Here is a 16314-nt window from a genome sequence, read left to right on the forward strand (position 1 = left end):
AATAATATCACGAATTACTATGCCAAGTGCAAATCCTTGTCGTCCGCCGGCCGCCCGAATGGTGGCACCCACGCCGAGCCTTGCCCCAAAACTTCGAGACATTAGAAACACGAGCTTCATTGCTCTCCTATTGCGTTGTTGATCATAGTTCGGAGCTGTTGAAATGCGAGATCCATAGGAATTACACTATTTTGGAACATTCAATCGCTAAACACCAACGCTAATACCTCGGGTATAGTGGAAGAATTCATTGTGGGCTACTAGAAACGCCTCGTCCATGTGCTCTCGCTAAAAGCCTATTCACAAACCCCAACTTTTCTGTTGGATTTACAGTGGGGTATTATGAAGAAGTTGTAGTGTCACAAAACTATCATATTACAGGTTTCTATCCTGCATGGTGGCCTCACACATGATGCATTGTTTCACTGAAGCTGATCTGATCTCAATCCCAGCGCAGCCTGGCTTGTTGGTCCCATGGATAGCTCGTAGGCCTTGTGAGCAAGATATCTGTATATCAATCTTGTGAAATAGGCAAGACGAATGTCAAGATGATCAAATTGTGTACCTGATGGAAGTCTGCTAGATGTGCATATAGGGCGCATCGAGGCTAATCTCAGTACAGCCAAGAGGATCCTCGAGCTTGGTTATCCTTAAACCAAAAAGTTCTGGGAAATAATCTCATGGAATTTATCTAATACCGTGGCCAGTAAAGATGATAGGAGAAGAAATTAGAAAGCAGGGTCTCGACTATTTCCTCTCCACCGGGGTTCTTTCCCAATGCTCATTTTCTCGTACCATTTGAGCATGTCGAGCAATCCAGGTACAACAGGATCCATATCAAGTTCTCTGAGGAAGCTCGCCCCACCCTCCACCTCTGCCAACCCTTCCGCATAGTGATCCCACCTGTCTGGTTCGCGTAAGTTTTCACGCGGCCCAAAAAGTTCCCTGACCACAGGTGAGGCATCATCCGTGCTAAGCGTCTGTCCGCCATGGGTTCGGGAGCGGACGGCCAATTTGAATGCATGGAAAAGATGCCTCCCCACCCTCGTACGGCAAGCAACGGTGGAAAACGCACTTGTAAGGCTTAAGAAATCGGAATCCAAGATATCAAAAGAGTCTTGTGCAAGCATGCAAAACAGTGACACATTGATAGCATACATGGAAAACTGATGGCAATATATCAGCCCATATGCCTCTCTGTATACTTCGATAATATAGGCAATTTCTCGCGCAGAGGATAGAGCGGTCTTGATGGCATAATTATTCGGGTTAGCTGAATCAGGAGTGTCTTCGCTTGCTTCTATGATTGCCAAATTATCTTGGAGATCATAACACCACAAGTTGATCACGAGCGTGTGATAGCGCATCCTGTCGTGAGATTTCCCATTAGAACACAAACCAGAAACTGGGTAAAATATAATGGCAGCACAAACATGAGGATGAGGATATACGGTGCTGGGTTGTCTCTCGGGTTGAATATCAGGGGCAGCTCTCGTCTCCAATCTTGCAGCCGACCGTACACCTCCTGCTTGAGCTTCACATCCTTGAGCGCGTGCGGCATCTCCCAAGCTGTATCCCTTGCGATGTAAGATAGCTTGCATGCCTCATCAAAATACAAGCTCATGTAAGAATTTCGGGGTTTGCTTTGGACTGGATATGGTATCCATAATTCGTCCTCGGGCGTTTCATCACGGTCAATGCGGTCCACGTTCACGTCCTTTATATGGCTCTGTCTGAGGAAGTTCATGTGAACGATTCTGCAAGAAAATTAGTTTCAAATACTCCAACCGAATTGGAAAAGGCCTTACGTATCAATCTGAAACAAACCCCATGCAGTTCGCTTGAGAGATGTTATCATGTCCTTAGACATATACGGTTCTTCCAGGCGTGGCTTTCTAGTATTGTTCACAATGCCAAGTGACTCCGCCATCCCTATTGCTCTATGGAGCATTGCATATCCATAATTGTCGGTACCATCCATGGAGTACCTGGAGAGCCACCAAGTCAGAGTAAGAACAAACGAGCATCATGAAACCAAGGTATTATTACCTTTCATATAGCAGCAGTGATGCCTGTAAAGAAGCCAGACGGATATCGCTTCCGCTCTCAAATTGATGTGATTTCAGATGCCGTTCGGCTTCGGCCAGAAAATGAGCCCCTTTCCTTTTCACGTCTCCGGGCAAGCTATATGCCTCCGAGTAATCTGAGTAGAACTGTATTGAGTCAGACATATTTAACTATACTAGGGCCGAATGGCTGGGCCTAGTCACTTACACACGCATTGGCGAGGAGAGCATTCACTAAAAAAGGACTACAGAAGTCTGAGTTCAGTCGACCGGATCTCATGTGCTTAACAAAAGTTTCACGACAGAAAAAAGCGTAGAAAGGGTAACCCCAAGTCAGGTACAAAGACACTAAATGTGAGACCAAGTCGTCGCTGTCCGTGACTGTTGTCCACGGTTTTGCAGGAACAGTAAATGGGACAATGTCACACAAATAGTGAATGTCCATAACCATGGGACGAACTGAGGGCGCGTCATTCTCGATCGCTGTTCTGCGTTTAGCGCCAGATGAAATTATTTGTTTATTCAATTCAGACAGTCCTGCATTCGCTAACATTCCGTCGAGAAAGGCACGGAGTTGCTGCGCAGGCTTGCGATCCTGGATCATCTCAAGGAGTTCCTGTTCATGGCTCCGATCCGCCCGGCGAACCGTCTCAAAAAGTTCAAAGAGTAGCTCGCGATTGTAGCTCGGTTCAGCTGCAATAGCTTTTGTCACTTCACCGTAGTGGGGGCCTGATGCTGCGCGAAGATCGCCGGCCTTGCTGGGCCGGCTGCCTGTGACAGGCGCCAAGCTTCCATAGGTCTGAGATGGGCTTATTACCGCGCCATTTTCGCTCATCTAGGTGTTGATTAGTATGGGCCGCCGTTCGAGCAGACGGGTCGACTTGCATTTTTCTTATTTGAGTGAGTAGCTGGGCCAGCGGCGGGGCGCTTGTGCCCCGGTTTATTCGACATAAGACAATGATTTGAAGATGAATTGAAACCTAAATGTAACTTAAAAATTGACCCGCGAGGTCTTCTTAATATTGGGATATCAGGGACTACACTTGATTTCTCAATGACCGAATAATGACATCAGACAACACACAATCTGGTATTCTACTAAATATCAGCGAGAGTGGAGAGGAATTGGTGAACCATTTTAAAGATAAATTTTGCTTCGTTTCTCGCTCCTGTATCCCACATTGTTACTCTTGATTAACGACCATTTTTAATCTCTCAGCGCTGGTTGTTTTTGGACAAGATCGAAACACTTGAATAGGATCAGAGCTTCAACATGTTCCTATGACGGAACAGCCATCTCAACCGCCGGGGGGCTTTATCGGGGAAGACGAGCGGCCAGAGCCATGGCCCCGAAGTGATTTCTCGGCAACCGCGAGCGCTCCCCACATACCGAACGCTAGAAGGACATCGTTGATAGAAACACCTATCACTGTCGTACCGCAGTCTTCGACAGGGGCGAGACATGCGAAGATCGCGATCCCTCGACAACGGTCGGCCGCCTCACCGAGGTACGGCAGGCGCGTTCCTCGGGCATGCGAATCATGCCGGCTACGAAAAACGAAATGCAGCGGCGATACCCCGGTTTGCAGGCAATGTCGAGAAATAAGGACGACGTGTGTGTATCCGCCAGCACTGCGTGAGAAAATGAAGAAGTATGTTCGCACAAATTGTGTTTCTGCTCCGAAGCATTTTTACAAACGATGACGAGGTTCTCTTATTTGCATTGAAATCATCGCAGGCTAAATCTCCTCTATCGTTATCAGGCAAAATGAAGATCTTCTTAGCAAATTGCAGGAGTGTCAGGCCGTACTGAAGGAGGTGGAGCTTCTCGTGCCAGGGCGCACAGCTAAGCGAATCAAAGATCTGTTGGTAAGGCACTTCGTTCTCTGTGTTCCGAGAATATAAATCCCCAGCTTCGCGGTTTATTAAAATTGAGTTCTATAGCAGGACTCGGATTCCGGCTATGTATCCAAGGACATGTCCAGGAGCCCGGCCTCTCGCGGAGGAAACAACCAAGATGAAGTGAGGGGAGAGCAAGACAGCTCACCTTCCTCCGTTGGATCACTAGAGGATCTTGATCAAGTGAAAGATGATGTCAACCGTACCGATCAATCCCGGGCCACAGGACATATCGGCAAGAGCTCGGATATCACTTGGATGCAGCGTCTGCAAGAGGAGGCAGAAAAGCGCAATAGGTCCCATTCTGAGCGTTTTGACTTCAGCGAAAGTGATATCATTGGTGATAAGTTTGTCCCTCATGAGGTAAACTATCATCTCGATGATTTCGAAATAGAAGTATCGGAGCCGGTGCAGATGTATTGGCTACCACCTCGGCCACTGGCGGACAAACTTTTCGAAACCTATCTGCAGGTGGCTCATCCGTACTTCCCAATTATTAATCGTCCTTTATTTTGCCATCAATACCGGACGTTTTTTGACAGTTTTGCTCTACCTGGTGATAAATGGATGGCAATTTTGAACATTATATTCGCCATTGCCGCCAATTACGCTCACTCGGCCGGGTTAGAGTGGTATGGAGATGATCAAAGTCACCTCTTGTTTCTTACCCGAGCTCGGATGCTGAGCATGAGCGGCAGTGACTTGTTTCGCCATCCAGATCTTCAGCAAGTCCAGGTGGAGGGCTTAACTGCGTTCTATCTGCTTTCTACGGATCAAATAAACAGGTAACGTAGGAACACCCTACTCTTTAGGATTGAAGCTGACAGGGCATTGTTAAGGGCATGGAGAATCTCTGCTTTGGCGATACGGTCCGCAGTCTCTCTTGGCATCAATTTGAAGAACTGCGACCCAGCTGTTTCAAATATATCCAAGGAAGTTCGCAACAGAGTCTGGTGGTCTCTATACATGCTCGAGAACAAACTTGGACTGATGACCGGCCGACCTACTTGTATTTCGGTGAATATGTGTAGCTCACCGTTTCCTCTCCCATTTGAAGAAACTCAACTGCAAGAGCCATCCGCCGCTTTGCTTCTCAATGATCCAGATCTCCGAAACAAGCGCATAGACACTGCTATGGCAAGCTCATTTCTTCGACAGACGCCATTTAGCAATTTCGGCAGCGAAGAAGACATCCTAGCCGCTCGCTCGTGGCTGCATAGCCTCTCTGTCAACGCTGGACTGTATTTCCTCTACTCCTGCGATCTCACAATGATGATGCAAGAGCTTTTAGACTGCGTCTACTCATTAAACTCTGTGCACCAAAATTGGAAGAGTGTGAGAACCCGTATTGATGAACTACAAGCTAGGGTCGATGTTTGGTTCTCCTCACTTCCGCCCGGTCTGGACTTCACGCATGTGCACGATGGTGATCAAGCCCATGGCGAGAAGATGGGTTTAGCGTTCCAATATCATAGCGCGCGAATTATGTTGGGTCGACCATGCCTCTGCCGGCACACCTCCTCTCAGAGAGTATCCGACGAGGAACAACATTTCAGCCGTACCATGGCTATATCAGCCCTGAAATCTGCCACTCAGATGGCGAATCTTATCCCAGATGGGCCATCCACTGGCCCATCACATGGAGCCCGCCCTTGGTGGTGTCTTCTTCATTATGTTATGCAGGCAGCAACGATCATGATCCTTGAACTTTCCTTTGGTAGTATCCACATGCCTGAGGCGGAGAGTAGTCTGCTGCAGTTGGCCAAGAAGTGTGTTCGATGGCTTCACGGAATGTCCGAGCAAAGCGTCGCTTCACATAGAGCATGGCAACTATGTGACAGTGCGTTCCGCCGGCTGGCGAAACCCATGGGATTCGATGTCAGCGACCTATCGTCACATTCCAATCTCCAAAAGCGACACGAAGGACATACTCAGCCTGTCAATCATGCGCAAATGTGTCACCGAATTATCGGAGAGGGATCTGCAGCTGGCTCTGTCGGGGGAGCCAACGCAAATCAGCCAATTCCCTTAGGATCTGATTCCATCACCCCGGGGAACCATCCCCCAATTCCATCAAACGCAGCGGGGCATGAGATGGGCGAGGATTATTCTGCTTATGATCCTATCAGCGAGTTTGCGTGGTCCGCCTTCCCTGAGCTTGAGGACAGGGGATCGTGGATTGGTTGAGTACAATATTTGAAACAAAAGTATCCATAAACTACTCTTCAATAAAGCTCTGTCCGTCCAAACCGCTCAAAACACGACCCAAGGGGACAATAATGAGAGTCCTCTTCCCTTGTATCTACACCATGTTCAAATTGACTAGGTGCGTATCATTGAGTGAAGAGGTTATGGAAAGCAACGTGGCGCCATTACTGCGATGAGGTAAAAGTTGATCCCCTAGTTATAACATACGGTAACCAATTACACACTATGTCCAAATACTGAGCAAATTCCTGGGGTGTGACGCAAGGATAGATACACAAAGATAGCTTAAAAGCCATCGCAGGCATGGTCGATTGTCATCACCCAGTTTGGTAGAGAAGAAAAGTCGGTCATGAAGAATCGGCATACTGATCTTCGGCTTTTCAAATCCATCCTTGCGAGTTTGGGCCTTACTATTGCCTTGCTGATTCTTTTCAACGTCAACCCCATCATATCTCCTAGTGCATGTTCTCTATCATTGGAATCAATACCATCCGGATCATCTACTAGCTCTACAACCGTGGAATTACCCTTAGCCGGCGAGTGGTGCCGTTAAGTTCTAGGAGCCGAGAATGTCCTCGTGGTTGTAAGATAGCAACTTCCTTGCTTGAGAGATAGCTAGTGCATTCCTAAACTACTCTACAATGACTAGTGGTAGGATGCCTGCTATCGTGACAAGATATATGGCGACTAACATATCATATGGTTTTTTAGAAGGACAGTTCTGTATATTTCGAAATAAATGTAGAAGATGTCTGATGAATTTCAAGATACTCTATACCTAGGCACTCCTACCGAAATACCTATTGTACGGATTCCACTCTATCCATCAGTTCCCCAAACGCGCAGGCGGTGTTCGGCGGCAGACCTGACATCACAACCCCGGAACCCGAACGAACGCATCTCCAACAAACCATTTGCCCAAGCAACACAGCCATGGTGACACCATTCTCATCCGCGCTACGGCGCTCAGCGCTCGGACAAACATCCGTCAAGCTGACCGCGCCGTTGGGGCCCGCTATCCGGCGTCGAAGCCCGTGTTCATCCGCGGCCACTAGAACACTCACTCTCTCTGCTCGGACACGAGCTTGTCCTCTGGCCACGGGCTTGAACTTTCAGACTCAGAAGTATCAGCAATTCTATGGCCGGGGACAGAGTTTTCGGTGGAAGAGCAATGATGCTTCGCCGGATAATAGTCTGCGACAGTGGGGGTTCGAGGAGGTATGTTTCCATTCTGTGTACTTTCTACTCTCAAGCCACCGACATAACTTCCCTCTTCTAACTGGCTTTAAACCTAACCTATGTCTTAAAACATATACTAACTAACCTCCCAGATCAACGCCTCTCTCCCCGCCGACTCAGCCACAAGCCCAACCCACGCTCCCATAATCCTGATCGACGTCCGCGAACCCGCCGAACTAACCGGCACAGGAATAATCCCATCAGCAGTGGCCATCCCGCTCGCGTCTCAGCCCGACGCTCTATTCCTCACACCGGATGAGTTCGAGACGCGGTTTGCCTTTCCCAAACCCGGCTCGAAACAAGATGGAGAGATGATCTTTTACTGCAAGGCTGGTGTGCGTGCTCGTGCCGCGGCGCAGTTGGCTATCCAGGCTGGATATGATCCGGCTCGCATTGGGGTTTATGAGGGATCTTGGTTGGATTGGGAGAAGAGGGGTGGGAGGGTTGAGAAGTGGGAGGGGGAGGATCTGTAAACTATTTATTGCGTTGGGAAATTGTATATAGAAAAAATAGGACTTGGATCGATACTAGATGTTTGTTTGGCTCGGGATGTGGTTGATACTACGTGGAAGTAAGATCAAACAAATATCCATTCAACGGGTTCTAACGACAGATAAGACATAACAAACAGATCAGATCCGGCTCTCACCCACTCCTAGGCCATATACAGGAGTTATTGTTAGTGAAAACAATGCCAAATCACAATCCCTAGGCTGTCCATCCGTCACATCGTCGTAGTCATTCATTGTTATGTCCATATCACAATCAAACACAATAACTTTTCCCTCCTTTTTAATGGTAATCATATCACATTCGGACACTTCTGACTCGGCCGTAAGACCCGTTGAACGATGACCTCGTGGCGCCCCTAGGGTTTATTGCCTATGCTCCCAACGATAATCTTGGTGCACCCATTTCACGGAATCTCGAACACAGGCTTGAGCTTCTTGACCAGGCCCCACTCTTCCATGGACACCTCGGCCCGGTAGAACTCCTTGAGGGTATCGATGCTGGCGCGCGAGATTTTCGAGTACAGTTGGTCCTTCTCTTCGATCTGGCGGCCGTACATGGGCTGATTGGGACCCTCGACCTTGACGGCCACAGAGGGCTGGCCTCTCTTGCAGACTGGGACGGCCTTGTGGTCTCGCTCGATGGAAGTTCTAGAGAGGGGAGAGAGAGTTAGAGAACAAGCCAAACCAGAGATAGAAAACAAACTTACACTCTGCCGATATCGATCACTTCCCTGACACCAGCAGCATTGGTCTTGATGACACACAGCGGGGTGTGCATGCGCAGGCTGCCTTCGACGACGTCGACACCAATAACGATGGGGTCCTTCTTGTTGAAAACAGCCACAGGCTTGATAACACAGGGGAAGACAGCAAGAAGCTTGCTCTCTTCCTTCCGCTGCTCGGTCAGCTGGGCCATGTGGGCAGTGAAGTCATCGAACAAATGATAAATGATGTCGGCCGTGAAGATCTTGACACCAATTTCCGCAGCGTAGGCGGCAGCGTCCTTGTCAACTCTGACATCGAAACACAGCATGACCGCGTATTCTTTGGACTTTTCAAGCATCGTTCCTGCCTGCATGACATCGCGCTTGTAGACTGGGCCGATGGAGATATTGGCAACGGGGATCTTTGAGACTCGCAGGAACTCGAGAAGGGCCTCGAGCGAACCCAGGGTGGATGCCTGGACGGTGACACCGCGCTGGTCCGTGGAGACACGGCTCAACAGATTTTCCAGATCGGACATGACTTCATCCATAACGTCCTCTTCGTCATCATCCGGACCGACAACCATCAGACGAGAGCCAGCGATGGCATTATCCAGGTCGTTGGCAGCAATCTTGACACCAAGAGCGGCTTTGACCTCCTTGTTGTGGACGTACTGCGACTTCAGACGCAGTTCCTTCAGAGGCGCGGGTGTCAAGAGTGCTCGAATATTGGTAGCTATAGGCCCGTTCAGACCACACAGCACAACCCGATCACCTTCACGGAGGACACCGTTGGACAAAACCACATCGATGGTAGTACCCAGACCCTCGATAACCTTGACCTCGAGAACCGTGCACTCCACCTCGGACAGATACATCAGCGCGTTGGTCATGCGCTCCTGCGTCAGGGTGGTCAAGAGCTTCAGCATATCGGGGACACCCTCACCCGTGTGGGCGGAGGTGGGCACCAGGGAGACGAATTTAGCCATCGACTTGTTCTCGAAGAAGAGCTCAGAGTTGAAACCCTGCTCGGCAAAAGCCAGCTTGGTCTGCTCCAGACGGGTGCGGAATTCGTTCTGGACGCCCTTGCTCTGCATCGCCAAGCTCTCCTGAAAACCGTTGTTGTCGATCTTCTTCCAGCCGTAGAGACGATCAATCTTGTTCAGAGCAACGATGAACGGAGTCTTGCGGTCACGCAAAAGACGCATAGACTCGAGAGTCTGGGGCTCGAGGCCGTGCATGATATCGACAACCAGAATAGCAATATTACAAAGAGACGAACCTCTTGACCGAAGGTTGGAGAAAGACTCGTGACCGGGAGTATCGATAATCAACAGACCGGGGATCTTGAATTCGAACTTGCCGTCCTGGTTGACCACGGCCGTTTTCTGCTTCAGAGCATCCACGGGGAAGTAAGTGGCACCGATCTGCTGCGTGATACCACCCGCTTCGCCTTCTTGCACGTTGGTCTGTCGGATCTTGTCGAGAAGCTTGGTCTTTCCAGTATCGACGTGCCCAAGAATACAGCAGATAGGAGAGCGCAGGTTGTCCTTGGAACGAGCCTTCAAAGCCTCCTCATGCTGGACTCGTTTCCGTTCGGCGGCCTCTGCCTTCTTCTGCGCAAGGGCCCGTTGAGCGGCAGACTGCTCCTCGTCCTCAGAGGAATCCTCTTCGGAATCCTCTTCGGAATCCTCTTCAGACTCTTCCTCAGCCTTGGCTTCACCATTGGCGGCGGGCTTCTGCTCTTCTTCTTCATCCGAGGGAGCATCCCAGCTGTCCTTCACGTCGTCGTCCATGTCGGCAGCCTTCTCCCAGTCGTCGATACCATCGCTATCCTCCGCAGGAGCAGCGGCGGCGGCGGCAGCCTCAGCCTTGGCCTTCTCCTCGGCCTCCTTCTTTCGGCGCTCTTCTTCCGCCTCACGCTGAGCCTGAGCGCGAGCGGCGGCGGCTTCAAGATCGTCTTCCTCCTTCTTGCCACCCTTCTTCTTCTTCTTCTGATCATAGATGGGGCGTTTCTTCTCGGCTCCGCCCTCCAGACCCGCGACCTTGCCACCAGCGGCAAGCATCTGCTTCATCCGCAATTCATTCTTTGCTTGCTGTTCCTTCTGGGCCTTGGTGAGCAGCTTGCCCTGTCTGCGGAGCTCCTCCTTCTTCTCTCGCTCACGCTCCTTCTTCTTCTGACGAGCCTCCTCCCGCTTCTTCTCTTCCTCGGCCTCTTCAGCCTCCTTCTTCGCATTGGCCTCTTCCGCTTCTCTCTGGATTCGCTCTTCCTCTTCACGCTGCTGTCTGAGGAGCTCCTGTTGCTTCTGAAGCATCGCCAGTCGAGGGTTGAGCTTCTTCTTAGAACCCGCTGACTCTGCGGCAGGAGCTGGCTCGGCAGCGGCGGGCTTTTCAGGCTCGGCAGCAGCCTTGGTCGGCTGGGCCTTGGCTTCAGCAGGAGCGGCCTTCTTCTTTGTGGCAGCCTACATCAGAAAGGTTGGGTCAGCATGTAATATAGCTCGCGGAGATCCTCTCCAACATACCTGCTCCTTCTTCCGCTGCTTCTCACGTTCCTTCTTCTCCTTCTCCTTCTCCTTCTTGCTCTTCACGCGGAACTCTCCCTCCCCCTCGGCAGGCGGAGGTGGCGGAGGCACATCCTTGATGGGTTTCGTCTTCTTGCCGGCGAAAACATCATCGTCGTCAAACGTACCCTCCTCGGGCTCCTTGCCGGCAAAGTCGTTGACGGCATCCTCGCCCTCAACGAAATCGTTGACGGGCTTGCCCTTCTTTGCCTTCTTGTTTTTGTTCCTCCTCACCGCAGCGAGGAGGCCGCCGCCGCCGCCCATCTCCTCCTCATCCGCAGGAGCACCGTCCTCTGCAGGCTGCTCGGTGGTCGGGGACTCAGCAGCAGGGGCGGTTTCACCCATCTCGGCCTCCCAGTCCTCCTCCTGACGCTTATTTCCCTTCTTCTTGGGTGCCATTTTGTGTCTTGTGATCCTTTTTTGGAGATGTGTTCGGTGTAGCGACCGGTAATGGAATCGAGTGAGCGCCCACAAACGGAGTTAACCGTTCAGATGCTGGCTCACGGGGAGAGGCAGTGGGCAAACGTCAAATGCCGAAGAAGAGCCCAAAAAAGAAAGGCAGAGCGTGGCTCTCTGGTGGTGGGGGAAGGTGTCGAGGGCGAAAAAGAATTTCGGGCGGAGGAACATCATTTATGGTGGGGAACAATCAAATGGACGAATCTCACTCGCCACTACATACATCCCACCGTGAATGAATTACAACAAACTATCACATCTTGTTCTCAGTGTACAACACAGTAGATACAGACATCACCAGATCTGTGCATCCCCTATTCCTTGGCTCTAGCTATTCAAGATTCCAAGTGCAGCAACTGCCGCAACCACCCAAGCGCCGCCTCACCATGGTTCGCCGAGACCCCTAGCACATCCTGGACCATTTCATAGAACTGGGACTCCAAGCCATTCCGCATAGGGGGCCATGGGTCAAGGCGCGGAGAATCCTTGATCATATCCTGCAAATAATCGGCGTCCAGTCCGCTCAGCCGGGCCAGGATATCGCCGTCAATCTGTCTCTGCACCCCACTGGGATCCACCGGTACGAGGTCCCTTGGATTGGGGCGTCTCCTTCTCTTGGTCAGGGACGTGTTGATGGCCGGGTCCCTCTCGCAGAGATTCTGTAGGAATCGGAGGAGACGCCATTCTTTTTTCTCGAGAGTCAAGAACTGGTGTACCGTTCCGTTAAGACCTACGCCATACATCGCCTGTCGGGCGGGAGATAAGGTCGGGCACCAGTTTCCCACCAGAAGTTTGGAGATGGAGAGTGGAAGATAGATCTCCGACCGTGGTCCTGGAAGCGTGTGATTCATCGTCATGTTCTCGATATCCACGAGCAAGCGGACACCGCCGCCCCGGCTACTGGCGAACGTGAGGTCTGGATTGCTGGGGAGGATACTGTGGGATAGCCCATCACGCTGGACAATGTCCAACGCATGGGGGACCCAAGACCCGTCCCTGATTTCATACACCATGAGCCCATTGCGCGAGGTGGTAATGTAGACATACTGTCCATGCACGGTGATCGCAACAGCAGGAGAAGGCAGAGAGAGCACGGCGTGGCTAAGCCATTGGATCATGGAATGGAGGGACCTCAGCGGGAAAACAGACTTGCCAGCAGAGATGATCAAAGTGTCGACATACGATGCGATAGTGCGTACAGGCTTTTGCACCGACTTCATGTGCTTAAAGAAGCAATCGATCCGGGATGGATTAGCTGGGTTGCGAGAGACTTGCAAGAGGATGACCCGACCCCGAGACGAGTCGAAGTCATCAGTATAGGGCCGCGAGGTTCCCACAGCAATCAAGTGGTATTTTTTGTCACCTCTGATGGGCATCCAGTCAAAAATGCAAGTGATCGTCTCACCAACCCCCCTTTAGGTCGCCATGGCTCATTGTTTTCTGGCAACCACGGTCTGTTCTGGTGGATCACTGCCTGCTGCGAGTCCGGATCCACAAATTCAATGTATGGGCGTTGAGCGTCCTCTGGTGATGCTCCATCAGGAAGAGTGTCGGGAAGGGTGTATGATACAATCAAGCTTTCCAAGTGTTTAGAGTAGCAAAGCTTGCCGGGTCTACCTGGCAGATCAATGCGTCGAGGAACCGGCTTCGCTCTTTTCTCCAGAGTGCACATGAGCAGCTGTCCATCTGAAAAGCAGAAAAGGGAGCCCAAGGTATTTCCCGAGGCATGGGAGTTGATTAAAGAGAAGCTGTTGAGGGTTACGGGAAAGTAAGCGGACTACCGGAGAAGTTAGATGAAGTGTCCAGAATCAAACGGCACTCGCGGGACTCACATTGATTCTGTCGGTGATCCAGACCCGCCAAAGGAAGTAGCTGGGGGCCATGCCATCTTCAGTGTATGACACGCGCCAAAGCTCATGTCCACATGTGAATAAGGCAAAGGAACCACTGCCCTGAAGCCTGATCGATGTCTTCCCGATCTGTGTCGGTGGTTTCTGAGTCAGTCCTGGAGATCAATAAGGGTTAGCCCAGCCCGTGATAGCAACAGGGTGACGCCGATTTACCAATGAGAGTGGGAGCATTGAAATCAATCTCGAACGGAATAAGGATGCCACTTCGCAGACCACAAAACAAAAGTGCCTGTAGAGAGCCCTTGACGTTGGTGGAAATGGTTGCAAAGCTCTCAACCGCCATGGATATGTCTTCTTCCGATTGAACAGAGATGGCGATGTCAAACAAAAAGGTGACGGCTTCGTCATCAATATGGAATACGAGCACGCTTCCATCACCCGAGCCCATGAACAAAAATGAGGTATCACCGAACTTCTGGATAGAGAGACAAACGGGGTATTTCTCAATCCCGACTGGACTTCCAACGCTTGACATCGAGACAGCAGAGTCAGACGTAGTAACAACTCGAGCCACGTGCAGGCTCATTCCATCCTCACCTCTCATCGCAGCAGCAATCAGAGAGCTAGGGCCATCAACAGTGACGGTGATGAGATTGTGGTTTGGATCATGCTTGACAGAGTTGTTAAGGGATTGCTTATTTGTGACAAAGAAATGGATGGCCCTGTCAGTCACTTGGATAAACACCCCCGAGGGTGTGAACCCTGCAGCCAAAGTCTGTGCATCGTCCAGCCCCGTATCCACTTCATCAAGAGCAGTAATCTCGTCTTCCAAATCTGAGCTCATACACAAAAGCTGAGAGGAGATGGGGTCTGAGATCATCACATATGTGCGGCCATTGATGTCCTCACTCCATATGTCCCGAACCGTCGGGATATCGCCTAGGGAGGCAGCGATATTGATTGGCGCTTCGACTCCATACCGCAGCTCAGTCAATGCTCCAACCGCCGAGGAAGATGCCGAACAGACAAACAGTCGACTGCGATCCATATCGTCTTCCAGAGCTCCTTGAGCCCCTGAGGGCACGGTGACAACGTCTGTCACTGGGGCCCAATTCAGGAATCGTTGCTCGCATTTTGGATGCTCTCGCGCCTTCTGGACGAACAGCCCACCATCACCCATACTTCCAGCGGCCATTATGAAGTCGGCCCCTCCGTCGCCCATATTAAGCACATCAAAGGCGGTATCGACATCACAGTGAAGTTGGCCCAAGTCAGTTAGGTTCTCCAGAGCACCCTCGTTACCAAACTCTAAGTAGTAGATCCAGCCATCTTCGCGACAAACGTAGATGCCGTCGAAGTTTTGGCTATACAACCAATTGCGGGATGGTCTTGCCCAACGAGTCCATAGTGCAGCCTGACCTTGGTCAGGGGCAGGAATGATGGTGGGGTAAATCCGAGGTTGAGTTGCAGAGTTGGTGGAATAAACGGTCATCGAAGAGGTTGTAATCAGCAGGAATGATGATTCCTTGGTCAACGGAACCACCATAGTCGGCTGTCGATCCTGTTCCCGTAGTTTGATTTCCTTGACTCGGGGTCTGGTCCGGCGCATGGTGTTCTGCTCATCCCATTGATAGACCACAGCTTGGGTGCCACTCTCCTGGGAAACTATGAGAAGCAGGGTGATGGTTTTATCATTGGGGGGAGCTCTAGGATAGAGAAACTCCATGAACAGTATGTCTCCATCCACCGTGAAGAAATGTTCCGCTTCCACCGGATCCAGCTGCCCATTCGTCATCTGTAGCTGGAGATCATGGGGAGAATTCAACCAGAAAACACCGAAATAGTTGCTTGACGCGCTGACGGCAAGTCCCCGCGACTTTGGATCGACCGCAATGTGCCGCCCAAACTTCTCAGCCAAACTGACGTCTTGGGGCAGTGGCCGACGATAGGTGACGAAGAAGTCCTCATTGGAAATCGAACGGTAAAGGAAGACAAGTTCCTTCATATCCAGAGCGAGTAGCAGGATCTGAGGAGGTAGATGGTCCGGATCGATATTCATTTCTTTCGCACGACCCCCGGCCCTGACCTGTGTGTCCAAAGGCAGCTGAGTGCTGACATTGATTACCTTTGCACCCACAATTGGTGCATCAAAATCCGTCTTTTCAAGCACATCTTCAAGGTGGCCATTTATGGCTTCTTTGATCTGCACGCGCTTTTCACCCACAAAGACAACGTCATTGTGGTCTTTGCTACGGAGACGGGCTGGTATCATCCACTGGATCATGGGGCTGGCCAGGACAGTTCGGAAGAGCAACGCGACTGGCTGGTGCACTTCCTGCGTTTCGCGGGATTCGCTAGATTCTCGGTAGGAGTTTGACATAACGAAGGTGTCTTGACGAGAGAAAGGAAGAATAAACGAATGATGAGGATGAAAGTGATGTTCCAGAGAGCGAAAGAACGACCTTGTACGCTGAGGTCGATTGTCGGTGAGAGTCTAGATAGACTCTGGACAAAAAGGCATTCTCAGCGCAGAAGCCCAGAGACGAGGTGAGAATATGTCTGCCCCGCAGGGCCCGCGATATCGCGATCTAAATCTTTCAGTATATGAATTTTGGACCATGAAGAGTAAACCACCATCAAGACTGACCTTCGGTTGAAAGAGTATTAATCAGACGCGTGGTACGCGCAGGTGGTGCCCAGTGAAGCACCGAAGAGCTTCTTGCTTGTCTCCGCAGCGGGAGAGCTCCGGTGGAATTCCGGGTGATGGACACGGCGGATTGACTTGGCACCGAAAGCCACATAGGGTTGAGAGCCAAGCC

The 16314-nt window shown here is 50.9% G+C and overlaps 5 protein-coding genes across 5 annotated transcripts; 2 read left to right on the top strand and 3 right to left on the bottom strand.

The window, feature by feature from the left end:
- Positions 1 to 728: 728 nt before the first annotated feature.
- Positions 729 to 2953, bottom strand: N7510_010839 (transcription factor domain-containing protein; the record flags this gene model as incomplete). Its single annotated transcript, XM_056982764.1, has 6 exons — positions 729 to 1368; positions 1434 to 1757; positions 1809 to 1988; positions 2050 to 2213; positions 2275 to 2837; positions 2884 to 2953. The coding sequence occupies 6 exons, from the start codon at positions 2951 to 2953 to the stop codon at positions 729 to 731; spliced, it is 1941 nt and encodes a 646-aa protein (XP_056828258.1).
- A 394-nt stretch (positions 2954 to 3347) lies between these two features.
- N7510_010840 (fungal specific transcription factor domain-containing protein) lies at positions 3348 to 6152 on the top strand (the record flags this gene model as incomplete). Its single annotated transcript, XM_056982765.1, has 5 exons — positions 3348 to 3420; positions 3510 to 3681; positions 3830 to 3935; positions 4011 to 4750; positions 4805 to 6152. 5 exons carry the CDS (start codon positions 3348 to 3350, stop codon positions 6150 to 6152), a joined length of 2439 nt encoding a protein of 812 aa, XP_056828259.1.
- A 954-nt stretch (positions 6153 to 7106) lies between these two features.
- On the top strand, positions 7107 to 7885 carry N7510_010841 (rhodanese-like domain-containing protein; the record flags this gene model as incomplete). The annotated part of the gene is made up of 2 exons (XM_056982766.1): positions 7107 to 7391; positions 7505 to 7885. The coding sequence occupies 2 exons, from the start codon at positions 7107 to 7109 to the stop codon at positions 7883 to 7885; spliced, it is 666 nt and encodes a 221-aa protein (XP_056828260.1).
- Positions 7886 to 8328: 443 nt separating this feature from the next.
- N7510_010842 (putative mitochondrial translation initiation factor IF-2) lies at positions 8329 to 11588 on the bottom strand (the record flags this gene model as incomplete). Its single annotated transcript, XM_056982767.1, has 3 exons — positions 8329 to 8572; positions 8632 to 11090; positions 11151 to 11588. The coding sequence occupies 3 exons, from the start codon at positions 11586 to 11588 to the stop codon at positions 8329 to 8331; spliced, it is 3141 nt and encodes a 1046-aa protein (XP_056828261.1).
- A 392-nt stretch (positions 11589 to 11980) lies between these two features.
- thtA lies at positions 11981 to 15875 on the bottom strand (the record flags this gene model as incomplete). Its single annotated transcript, XM_056982768.1, has 4 exons — positions 11981 to 13010; positions 13055 to 13422; positions 13478 to 13650; positions 13709 to 15875. The coding sequence occupies 4 exons, from the start codon at positions 15873 to 15875 to the stop codon at positions 11981 to 11983; spliced, it is 3738 nt and encodes a 1245-aa protein (XP_056828262.1).
- Positions 15876 to 16314: the final 439 nt, after the last annotated feature.

This window comes from Penicillium lagena, assembly GCF_028827675.1.
Source record: "Penicillium lagena strain IBT 129212 chromosome Unknown utg000008l_segment0_segment0, whole genome shotgun sequence".
NCBI classification, from domain to species: Eukaryota; Fungi; Ascomycota; class Eurotiomycetes; order Eurotiales; family Aspergillaceae; genus Penicillium; species Penicillium lagena.